Genomic DNA, 13,100 nt, shown 5'->3' on the forward strand with positions numbered 1-13,100 from the left:
AGGCCCGGCTTTATACCACATGCTGATAACCCAGGCTCGGCTTTATACCACGTGCTGATAACCCAGACTCGGCTTTATACCACATGCTGATAACCCAGGCCCAGCTTTATACCACGTGCTGATAACCCAGGCTCGGCTTTATACCACGTGCTGATAACCCAGACTCGGCTTTATACCACATGCTGATAACCCAGGCTCAGCTTTATACCACATGCTGATAACCCAGGCTCGGCTTTATACCACATGCTGATAACCCAGGTTCTGATTTATACCACATGCTGATAACCCAGGCTCGGCTTTATACCTCATGCTGATAACCCAGGCTCGGCTTTATATACCCCATGCTGATAACCCGGGCCCGGCTTTATACCACATGCTGATAACCCAGGCCCGGCTTTATACCACATGCTGATAACCCAGACTCGGCTTTATACCACATGCTGATAACCCAGGCCCGGCTTTATACCACATGCTGATAACCCAGGCCCAGCTTTATACCACGTGCTGATAACCCAGGCTCTGATTTATACCACATGCTGATATCCCAGGCTCAGCTTTATACCATATGTTAACAACCCAGGCTCAGCTTTATACCACATGTTAATAACCCAGACTCTGATTTATACCACATGTTAATAACCCAGGCTCGGCTTTATACCACATGTTAATAACCCAGACTCTGATTTATACCACATGTTAATAACCCAGGCTCGGCTTTATACCACATGTTAATAACCCAGGCTCTGATTTATACCACATGCTGATAACCCGGACCCGGCTTTATACCACATGCTGATAACCCAGGCTCTGATTTATACCACATGCTGATATCCCAGGCTCGGCTTTATACCACATGCTGATAACCCAGGCTCTGATTTATACCACATGCTGATATCCCAGGCTCGGCTTTATACCACATGCTGATAACCCAGGCTCTGATTTATACCACATGCTGATATCCCAGGCTCAGCTTTATACCACATGTTAATAACCGAGGCTCGGCTTTATACCACATCCTGATAACCCAGGCTCTGATTTATACCACATCCTGATAACCCAGGCTCGGCTTTATACCACATGCTGATAACCCAGGCTCGGCTTTATACCACATGCTGATAACCCAGGCTCGGCTTTATACCACATGCTGATAACCCAGGCTCGGCTTTATACCACATGCTGATATCCCAGGCCCGGCTTTATACCACATGCTGATAACCCAGGCTCGGCTTTATACCACATGTTAATAACCCAGGCTCAGCTTTATACCACATGCTGATATCCCAGGCTCAGCTTTATACCACATGTTAATAACCGAGGCTCTGATTTATACCACATCCTGATAACCCAGGCTCGGCTTTATACCAAATGCTGATAACCCAGGCTCAGCTTTATACCACATGCTGATAACCCAGGCTCGGCTTTATACCACATGCTGATATCCCAGGCTCAGCTTTATACCACATGCTTATAACCCAGGCTCTGATTTATACCACATGCTGATAACCCAGGCTCTGATTTATACCACATGCTGATATCCCAGACTCGGCTTTATACCACATGCTGATATCCCAGGCTCGGCTTTATACCACATGCTGATAACCCAGGCTCGGCTTTATACCACATGCTTATAACCCAGGCTCGGCTTTATACCACATGCTTATAACCCAGGCTCAGCTTTATACCACATGCTGATAACCCAGGCTCGGCTTTATACCACATGCTTATAACCCAGGCTCAGCTTTATACCACATGCTGATAACCCAGGCTCGGCTTTATACCACATGCTGATATCCCAGGCTCGGCTTTATACCACATGCTGATATCCCAGACTCGGCTTTATACCACATGCTGATATCCCAGGCTCGGCTTTATACCACATGCTGATAACCCAGGCTCTGATTTATACCACATGCTGATAACCCAGACTCGGCTTTATACCACATGCTGATATCCCAGGCTCGGCTTTATACCACATGCTGATAACCCAGGCTCGGCTTTATACCACATGCTGATATCCCAGGCTCGGCTTTATACCACATGCTAATAACCCAGACTCGGCTTTATACCACATGCTGATAACCCAGGTTCTGATTTATACCACATGCTGATAACCCAGGCCCAGCTTTATACCACATGCTGATAACCCAGGCCCAGCTTTATACCACATGCTGATAACCCAGGCTCAGCTTTATACCACGTGCTGATAACCCAGGCTCTGATTTATACCACATGCTGATATCCCAGGCTCAGCTTTATACCATATGTTAACAACCCAGGCTCAGCTTTATACCACATGTTAATAACCCAGGCTCGGCTTTATACCACATGTTAATAACCCAGACTCTGATTTATACCACATGTTAATAACCCAGGCTCGGCTTTATACCACATGTTAATAACCCAGGCTCTGATTTATACCACATGCTGATAACCCGGACCCGGCTTTATACCACATGCTGATAACCCAGGCTCAGCTTTATACCACATGCTGATATCCCAGGCTCGGCTTTATACCACGTGCTGATAACCCAGGCTCTGATTTATACCACATGCTGATATCCCAGGCTCGGCTTTATACCACGTGCTGATAACCCAGGCTCGGCTTTATACCACATGCTGATATCCCAGGCTCGGCTTTATACCACGTGCTGATAACCCAGGCTCTGATTTATACCACATGCTGATATCCCAGGCTCAGCTTTATACCACATGTTAATAACCGAGGCTCTGATTTATACCACATCCTGATAACCCAGGCTCGGCTTTATACCACATGCTGATAACCCAGGCTCGGCTTTATACCACATGCTGATAACCCAGGCTCGGCTTTATACCACATGCTGATATCCCAGGCTCGGCTTTATACCACGTGCTGATAACCCAGGCTCGGCTTTATACCACATGCTGATATCCCAAGCTCGGCTTTATACCACATGCTGATAACCCAGGCTCAGCTTTATACCACATGCTGATAACCCAGGCTCGGCTTTATACCACATGCTGATAACCCAGGCTCGGCTTTATACCACATGCTGATAACCCAGGCTCGGCTTTATACCACATGTTAATAACCCAGGCTCTGATTTATACCACATGCTGATAACCCAGGCTCGGCTTTATACCACATGCTGATATCCCAGGCTCGGCTTTATACCACGTGCTGATAACCCAGGCTCGGCTTTATACCACATGCTGATATCCCAAGCTCGGCTTTATACCACATGCTGATAACCCAGGCTCAGCTTTATACCACATGCTGATATCCCAGGCTCAGCTTTATACCACATGCTGATAACTCTGACTTTCTTTGCAGCTTTTTGACCACATAGTCCATTGCATTGCGGATTTCCTGGAGTACATGGGCATGAAAGGTGTGTCGCTGCCTCTGGGATTCACCTTTTCTTTCCCCTGCCATCAGGACAGCCTCGATGCGGTAATATTCCTGTGCTGTCTTTAATGTTTCTAACAGGCCTTGGCTGTAAGGCCGGTGTAGACTTTGTGTAGCATTGTCTGTAAACATATATTATTCCTTAAGCAGAAACTCAATAGATACGTTTTTGATTCAGATCACCTGTATTGGATACTCTTTGGATACTCTTTGCCTATGTCCATAATGAAACTGTCCAATCAGGAAGAGAAAAAAAAAAGGTTTCGATCAGTCAGATAAACTTCTTATTCCGGGCCCATTAACTCACTTCTCTTAATATTAAAACGTTCTATAGAAAGTAATAATATGAATTAATTTATTACACAGTGTATACAATGTTACAATTACTGCAGTAACACCTCATATTTTGGACATCATTCCACAGCACAACATCTGGGAAACCTAATAAATAAACTAAAATGAAATAACTTAATGAAACAAAGCTTTTGTTTCCGTTGGAAACGATGTACAAATTGAGAGAGAGAGAGCTTTTCCTGTGCAGACTCTTGTTGAACACACAGTGGCATCAGACAAAAGGGATTAGTCTGAGGAAATCAATTTCTACCCCCCTCTCCTTCCACCACTGAAGTCTCACTGCCATTAGTACACTGTGGTCCTCAGAGGGACTGAACCCCTAAACATGACACTGCCATTAGTACACTAGTGCATTAGTAGTCCTATGAGGTATTGCTACTTTAAATGTCTGTTACTCTGTATATGTGTGTGTGTGCGTGCGTATGTACATATGTACATACGCATGATACTGGAACAATAGTAATGATGGAGGAATGTTAATCACAGGATAACTCACGCAACCTGCTCTCTCTGATCTTATTCAGGGCATTTTGCTGAAATGGACAAAAGGCTTCAATGCATCTGGCTGTGAGGGTGAAGATGTGGTCAACCTGCTGAAAGAAGCCATCCACAGACGAGAGGTGAATATTCCTGTCTTTCCTTATTGCAATGATAGTTTATCACATAAACATAGTGACTAATCACTCACCTAGTAGTACTGAGTGTTAAAAAACTTGCTGCACAGGGAGAAATTAGATAGCTAACACTTGAACAAGTGACCAACCAGGGGTCACTATAAGCCCTATGAATTGCACTCAAAAGTTACAGTGTACATATATGTACACTGTTGTAGATGGAAAATGTATAATTAATAGGACCAAAGGAGGGTCCACTGACCCTTAGACAACAGACTCAAAATGCAAATAAAACCAAAAATAATTTTTTTTAAATAAATCTATTTGTAACAAAAGACAAATCAACATATATGGGGAACATATATACACAGGATATTAAAATCCTCAATGGAAGAGACGGCTATAGTAAAGGGATGAGCTGGTATAAATATACACTGCTCATATAGGAATAGATATCCTGTATGGATATAAGGTAAATGGTGGAATAACAATCAAAATAATGTTAAATTGTTGTTAGACTTAGCATCACAAAAAAGTTGCTAGGTAAATTATAATCACCACCAGAAGGGCAAAATAAGACACATATCAAAATTTCCCCAGAAACCAAATGCAGGTGTATATTACACACAGTAGCTGCGTGGATAGTGATAGCAGAGAGTATATCTGTATAGGCATAAACACATAAGATAGCAAAGGAGGTGATGTTGTTCAAATATACAGATGTCACCACCTATGAGTATCAGGAGTCTTTCCTTATTGGAATGATAGTTTGCATGGGTAAAATAGTTTTACTACAGAAATGTCTTATTGCAACAATCCCCAGGAATTTGATCTTGACGTTGTAGCTGTAGTGAATGATACAGTGGGAACCATGATGACCTGTGGCTATGAAGACCCTTACTGTGAAATGGGACTGATTGTCGGTAAGAGAGAACATTGCGTGTGCTTGAATGTAAACACCGTTCACAGGGGCAATCCCACCTCTGCCAGGAAGAATGCATTAGAATGTGCGAGGCCAGAGAGGGAGCAGGGGAGAGAGGTCATTTATAAACAGTAAACCCAAGGCAGCTGGAGGGATGACCATAATTACAGCTTCAGTGAGAGTGGAGTCCTACCCTAAACCTCAACCGCTGGTGCTACCCTTGTACGTAATAGTCACATGACTGAGCTTTATTGGGCCTATTGAAAGCGAATTTAGCTGTAGTGAGTAGGGACCAAACTCGCGGGCCTGTAGTTTGTGCCCTTTACTTTACCCTGTCTATCTTAGGGCCCCAAAAGTTCCGGCCTTATGACGTCCAAGGTATTTCTTGGGGCAATCCTCGGCAATCAAGGTCCAATGCTTTTCGAGGATTGCCCCAAGAAATACCTTGGACGTCATAAGGCCGGAACTTTTGGGGCCCTAAGACAGACAGGGCACGTCATGCTAGAAATGCTTGTTTTCCAATGAACTGGTGAACATGATCGGAAGTGGAGTATTCTCAAAGCGTCAATCACCCCTAAAGTTACAGTTAACTTAGTTTCTTTTGTACAAATTAGTCTGTTTCCAATTACTTCTGGTCTGTTTAATTGTAATGGTATCTTTTAATTATTGTTCTTTGCCATTATCTCTGTAATCTAATTATGCTGCCATCTTTAGCTAAACAAAACAGAAGTGGAAGACTGGATGAACCATCTCTCTGTTTATGGTATATAACCGTTTACAAACAGTCTTATCACAAATAAGATTAGAATACACTAGGTAAAGATTGTAAAAATATTCCAAAGCATTTGGCTACTATTGAGGCCTTTTAAAGTTTCAACTATTATTTTAAAATTCTTATCTGCAAATGGTGTCTGTCAATCACCTACAGTCCACTTTATCCTTCTGAACAGGCCACTGCAATTAGCTCACTTTGGTCTTAGAAGGGATGTTGGAACCTAATTTGTAACGATGAAGGTGTTGAGGAGAGTCACCCTCATGTAATTCTTAAAGTCATGACATGTGCACGTCTTCCTGACTGACAGGCACAGGCAGCAACGCCTGCTACATGGAAGAGATGCGTAACGTGGAGCTGGTGGAAGGGGAGGAGGGCCGGATGTGCATCAACATGGAGTGGGGAGCATTTGGGGACAACGACTGCTTGGAAGAGTTCCGCACAGAGTTTGACAGAGCGGTGGATGAACTCTCCCTCAACCCTGGGAAGCAGAGGTACTGTACGCGGCACCGATCCGCTCCGGCATGTCAAAGGACTGTGCAATTCTATAGCGAGATTCGGAGCAAAATCTTTTGCCTCAGTAATTTAATACACTTTTTCATAATTTTTTTTTTTTTAATAAACAAACACTTTTTGTTTCAGTTCCCTTTCACCAATATTTAGAATTAATATTCCATCTTGAAATTGGTATTTCACTTTGATATGACATCCTATAAATGGTGAGATCATGATTTTATATTACATCATAACACTGGGTACTGTAGGTTATGATTTATTGTACATGTTATAACCTATGGAGACAGAATATATGAGTTTACCATTTGCAGTTTATGATCAATACATTTTAGAACTTTGGGATTGCAGTTTACACTCAATAATATTAAACGTTAGAATCTACCACTGGTATTTACACATCCAGTTTATATTATACATCTCCGTTGATACGTTAGTACAGTTTAAATTGGGTGATATTACTTTGTAAGAATAAATGGTACTACAGCATAGAAGTAATTTTACAATTGGGTATAATCACTTATCAGTGAATCAGTGTTTTTAATGTTTAGGTTTTTCTAATGCATATGATATTAGGGAAGTATTACTGATATTAATACTTGACTCGTTACATGTATCCATATTAATAAAATACAACAATACAGCACGGAACCATGAGCTCTATGTATCGAATAATGGCACAAAGTTGTTAATTTGTCACAACCCACGCTAAAATATACCTGTGCCAGGCAGCGCCTATGTATTAATTTTGCTTGCGTTGTTTTCGGCGACATCTCAGTCTGTCTGCGATGAGATGAGGGATTTATGACGCAGGTCGGAGGTGTTAGGGAGTTGTTACATTTGTATATTTGTATATTTGTATATACATTCATATATTGTACATTTGTATATTGTACTTTTTTTATGGTGTTCTGCGTTGGTTTTTTCCGTTGCCTTTAAGGCAGCGCACACGTTGCTCTTCATACATTTTTTTAAATTCCCTTGTGCTTGCTGGTAAAATAATCTGTGGTATAATAACTGGGGGATAATCTTGGGGCGATAATGTTGAATGCTTTCACATTCATTGTTCTATTACACGCGTCAATATAGAGTTAAAAATCAAATCAATTTAGAACGGGGTTAATAAAATGTAATTCTGGTTGCAGATTCGAGAAGATGATCAGTGGCATGTACCTGGGGGAGATTGTCAGAAACGTCCTGATAGACTTCACCAAACAGGGACTACTCTTCCGAGGGAAGATTTCCGAGAGGCTCAAAACTCGGGGCATCTTCGAAACCAAATTCCTGTCTCAGATTGAGAGGTGGGTGAAGACAAAAACATATTCAAGGAAGGGTTTGGGTATCCGAATCAGTGACAGCACACTACACCAAGAAATGCTTATACTGTATATGCTATAGTATAGAGGCAACCTGATTATGGAAGAGAAAATTGCACTGGTGAATACACCTGAAGTGTAGGGAGGATGCGCTAATAATACACAAACTACTACAAAACCGTAAAAAAACAAAGGGGAGGGGTCAGGGGATTTAAGATATCTCCAGTGCAAGAATAACAAGTGAACAACCGGCAAACAGAGTAACTAACGATAAAATATCCTAAAATCCTAAAAAAACAATATAAAAAATATATAATGAATAACCACTGATACTTAATGCAATCCCATAGCACTGTATGACTCTCGTGTTCCATAAAAAGTACTAAATGTAAATGTCCAATCTACAAAGTCCAGTAACAATGAAGAATGTAAAGATAGTCCTCAATAGTTGGTGATTAGGAATCCTTGTAGATGTATACTACTGCATGCCCACACAAGAAGATACCTCTCCTCTTATAAATATACCTCAAAGGAAACAGAAAATAAATTAAGTGGAGGCGCAGCGACAAGTAGATTCAGCTTTATATTCACCTATGGTGACCAAATTCATAAAAATGCACATTAAATACACTGTTAGTGCATGGACAAGAACTGATATAACATATATGTTTTATCAGTTATTGTCCATGCACTAACAGTGTATTTAATGTGCCTTTTTATGAAATTGGTCACCATAGGTGAATATAAAGCTGAATCTACTTGTCACTGCGCCTCCACTTAATTTATTTTCTAACCTGATTATGGGCCAGGTTTATGAAGTGGTGCTATTCCCTAAAACGCCATCCATCATCAGAGATCTTCCAGCATCTGCGAACTTTTGGCTCCTGTCTCTCCTGGAACAGTGCAAACTTGTCCTCGACTTTACTGCTCAGTTTAAACACCAAGTGGAAAAGGGAGTGGGAAGAGGGCAGGTATGTGCTGCTTCCGAAGAAGCAGAGGTCAGAAGGATTAGTAATTCATGCCTATCTACTGCAGCTCCTCTGACACTTGTCACAATGAAGGATTGTGAAGGTGGAGTGAGCTTCTAATCTTTTCGGGGAGAGGGCTCATTATAACAGTCTTCTGCTAAGTCGGTTGCTGGATGCTCTAAGGTTCTTCTCTTGTTTCCAGCGACCGTTTGGCGTTGCTTCAGGTCCGCTCCATCCTCCAGCACCTGGGTCTAAACAGCACCTGCGATGACAGCATCATCGTGAAGGAGGTGTGCACATCGGTGGCACGGAGAGCCGCTCAGCTTTGTGGGGCTGGGGTCGCAGCTGTGGTGGACAAGATCCGAGAGAACCGAGGGCTGGACTCCTTACGTGTCACGGTGGGAGTGGATGGTACCCTCTACAAGCTTCACCCGCAGTAAGTTATGAGATGATAGCTGTGCTTAGAGGATTAGGTATCCTATATCTGCTGTATGCCCACAAGGACAACATGTAGAAGTCAAACACAGGTCCAATGCAGCAGCGTATCAAGAAGAGAGAGCAACTCCTTTACATGCTTCCTTAAAATCGGTGTATTGCAGGTGATCACCCCAAAATAAGTAAGAAAATATATTTTAGTGAACTACAATTTAGAACAATAAAAAATGTAAGAAGTCCCAATCTATGCACTCACATGGGGTCAAATATAAACTAGTATGTCTAAGTGTCTTGTAGTTTGAAGTTTGGTGTTTTCTGTCACTCTTAAGATCTTCACTGACATCCTGATTTCAACAACTTACTCAATTAAAGGAAGAAAAATATAGTGTAGCAAGTCGATGAAGCATATTAAAACAGTTTCTTGTAGCAATCCCACTAACGTTTGGAGGCTAAAAACGAAGCATTGCAGCGGTGCTCAGCTCCGCTCTTGATCGGCCAGTTCTCTCTGGCGCCCTATATCACTTCCGGAATCACCAGTGGGCGTATCTTACTATGCAACGCGATCTGTCTCCTCTGTCCACAAGGGTCCTGAATGGGCTCTGGACTCAACGCGTTTTGCCTGTCACTGCTTCCTCAGAAGTCAATAATGTATATCCATCAACATTGGGTCTTATATAGGACTGTTCATTGTATCTGTAAGATATGTGTGCAGAGGTACATATAATGGAGACCGATTTGGGTGAAATTATATATCTTGGCTTTATTGAGCCTGTTCCTTTATCCAGGCAAAACATACAAAATAACAAAATAACAAACCGCTATCCCTTTGTAGGGGCTAACTTACTTCCCCAGACCCTATCACCCCAAAGTCTCAGGAAGTACCTTAAGCAGGTAGCCCTAAATGTCAGTCTCTGGCAGGTTCCTGGGTTCCCTGTGTCCAGAAAATATAGGTGTCTGGGTGTCTTGATCTCGGCACAGCCTTTGTGCTCAAGACAATGTCTGTGTGCAGGCTTCTCTGCTCTCCTTCTGTCAGCCCAAATGTGAGCTAAGGAATCTGTCTCCTGTATCTCACATGAGGCTTTTTACAGAGCTCTCATTAGTCCAGGTGGAGGCTAGTTAATTGAGTGGCGCAATTAACTATCTCTCTGCTGGATTCTCAGAGCTCTGAGGCTGCTTTATTTAAACAGGGATAAGTCCCTGTTACAGTATCAATAAACGATGGAAAAATAAAGCTAACATCTGTCTGTATCAATTAAATCCATCATGTAGCGCTTGAACTTACAATCTCGACATGAATGGAAAAAATTGCCCAGAAATATATAATTTTTTACTATAATTCATTAATATAACAGAATCTTTATACAGAATTCATAAAAGACATAAATCACTAAACACATCACTTAGTGTTAATAGATGTACATGATTATTATACAAATGATGTACTAAGTGTTGTGTTTAGTGATTTATGTATTTTATAATAGATGTCTTTTATGAATTCTGTATAAAGATTCTATTTTTATTGGATGATTGCCTGCGCTCCACAGATTTCAAGGAAATCTACATATTGCCAAAGAACACCGTCTGTATTCAGGTTGGCGCTCCACTACACGTTCTGTGTGTTATCACTATTTTTGTATCTCTACACAATCTTTCTGTGGATTATAATAATGGTTACTATTTTAGAATAATTTTAGAGATTATTGTTTTTTCACTGGGCGCGCTCCTCTTTCTCTGTTTTTTTTCCCTCATTTACATGGCTACCAGTATTAGAACACTTACCTGGGAAATTCTGGGAGATTCTGGGGCAGTCTCACAGTAAATGCCTCAACATTTCTGTGAGATTCTTAATGGCCCAAACTAAAGGGGACTGCAGGGACCCCTGCTGTGTTAATCCGATGGGCCATTAAGAATCTCACAGAAATGTTGAGGCCTTTACTGTGAGACTGCCCCAGAATTTCCCAGGCAAGAGTTCTAATACTCGTGGCTGCATCTGTATTTACAGGTGATATAGGTTGCAGGCCTCTGCAAGTACCATTAATTTAATACACTGTGCAGTATGTTTCTACTACAGTCATTGGCACTGTTGACATTTGATCAGCGAGCCTGGGCTGTAAAAAAATGAATTCTCACAAAGTAACGCAGTTTTCCTTTTTTTTAACCCGTTTCCAGTTTTTCTTCCGTCATGAACCAGACCGTTAAAGAACTGGCCCCAAAATGCCAAGTGACATTTCTCCAGTCCGAAGACGGCAGCGGTAAAGGAGCGGCTCTCATCACCGCCGTGGCATGTAGGATCCGGGAAGCGGGCCAGCGCTAGGGCGGAGAGAAGCAAAAGAAACCACGTTTGCATTCCTGTACAGAAGAATTGTTAGAGACTGGCTATGATCCTCACCTTTTATCCTCTATCCCGACAGAGTGGACGCAAAGCCGGATTGTACTGACAATTCAATCTCTTCTCTAGATGCTGCATATCAACTATACCTTTAACACTGAGCTTTCTGCTGAATAATGGAAAACACCACAAATATTTCACCATCGCTTCCGACCTGTGACAGGGAAAAGTGTACACAGGTCAAAATGACTTTGGATGCTGCAGTGCAGTTGATGGTGTTTGTATGATCATTGTGGGGACTTTGAAGAAATAATAGCACTGTTACTGAGTTCCTGCTATCAATGCTGGCTAATAGAGAGGGCTCCAGTTGTACTGGAGGGCCAGACTTGCACTGAAAGTGTTAATAACCAAAGATGCTTTCCAAAAAATGTTAACACACCGACTCCTATTCAATAAGACTGGGAAGCCGCTTCCCCGTGCTGGGGAAGATTGTGATCCCATTTACGTCAAATAGAGCTGATCTCTTCTCCAGCGCTGGGAAGCGACTTTACTGTATATCGAATAGAGGCCTTAGCTACTGCAACGTTAGGATTTCCGGGGCTTTAAAAAGTAGTGGCACTGTTTTATGTTGTTGGGGAGCAAAATCCGTTTAACCTCGTTGCTGCCGGAGAGGCCTGCAATGCATTGCAAAGTCATGGCACTGCAGGGGTTAACGTAATGTTTTAGTTACCTGGGCTTGCAAAACTCTCTTTTTAAAAAAACAAAAAAACTATCTTTTAAATGCTCGTACTAGAGACATATTAAAATGAATTCCTTATTTAAGAATAGCCAAAGTTAAGAGTTGTAAATGAAAAATAACAGGGGTAATCCCTAGCACTTCAGACCTCTCAGTGTGCTAGTTAAACATGATCTTTTTTGCACCATTACTGTTCAGTGACAATAGAGTTCAGTATGAACTGTAAGGCTAACGACATTACTCAGTTTCCAAAGGCAACTTTCTTTAGGGATCGGCATTTTTAAAATTCAGCTCTTTGGACTAATGCTGGTTTTGCCCGATTTATAAGGCAATGTTTTTTTTTCAATATAGGTAAGGTAAAAAGTACATATTTGCCTTATAATTGCCCCTCTCTCCCCTCCACGTTGCAAGCCAATCAGCAGTTGGATGTCTAAGGTAAGAAGGTAAAACTGAGGAAGCTCCACCTTGGGGACCTGAAGCAGCCATGTTGCTTGTGGCAGGAAGCTCAAACGGAGAGAGACAGACACAGTGTGTGTGCTTTTTGTTTGTTTGAAGCTACTACTGAAATTAGGGGGTCGTCTTATAATCGGGCAAATACGGTAATTTAATGTGTTCCTAAAAAATAAAAATTGAGACTTTTGGGTGGTAATAATATCCTGCAACACTTGAAAGATCAAACGAAACCTGGGGTTTAACAGCATAGGATGCCAGCAACCAGCAGGAGACTTTTCTATGCCTGCAGCTTGTGACTTT

General features: G+C 41.9%; 1 protein-coding gene across 1 annotated transcript in view; it reads left to right on the forward strand.

The window, feature by feature from the left end:
• Positions 1-12,392, forward strand: part of LOC142495632 (hexokinase-2) — a 69,851-nt gene extending 57,459 nt beyond the window's left edge. Inside the window, exons 12-18 of the mRNA XM_075601354.1 lie at positions 3,314-3,433; positions 4,267-4,362; positions 5,180-5,279; positions 6,361-6,544; positions 7,709-7,864; positions 9,050-9,283; positions 11,452-12,392. Of these exons, the coding sequence (XP_075457469.1) occupies positions 3,314-3,433; positions 4,267-4,362; positions 5,180-5,279; positions 6,361-6,544; positions 7,709-7,864; positions 9,050-9,283; positions 11,452-11,596 (1,035 nt within the window). The 3' untranslated portion in view covers positions 11,597-12,392. The remainder of the gene's footprint in view (positions 1-3,313; positions 3,434-4,266; positions 4,363-5,179; positions 5,280-6,360; positions 6,545-7,708; positions 7,865-9,049; positions 9,284-11,451) is intronic.
• Positions 12,393-13,100: the final 708 nt, after the last annotated feature.

This window comes from Ascaphus truei, chromosome 5 (genome assembly GCF_040206685.1).
Source record: "Ascaphus truei isolate aAscTru1 chromosome 5, aAscTru1.hap1, whole genome shotgun sequence".
NCBI lineage: Eukaryota > Metazoa > Chordata > Amphibia > Anura > Ascaphidae > Ascaphus > Ascaphus truei.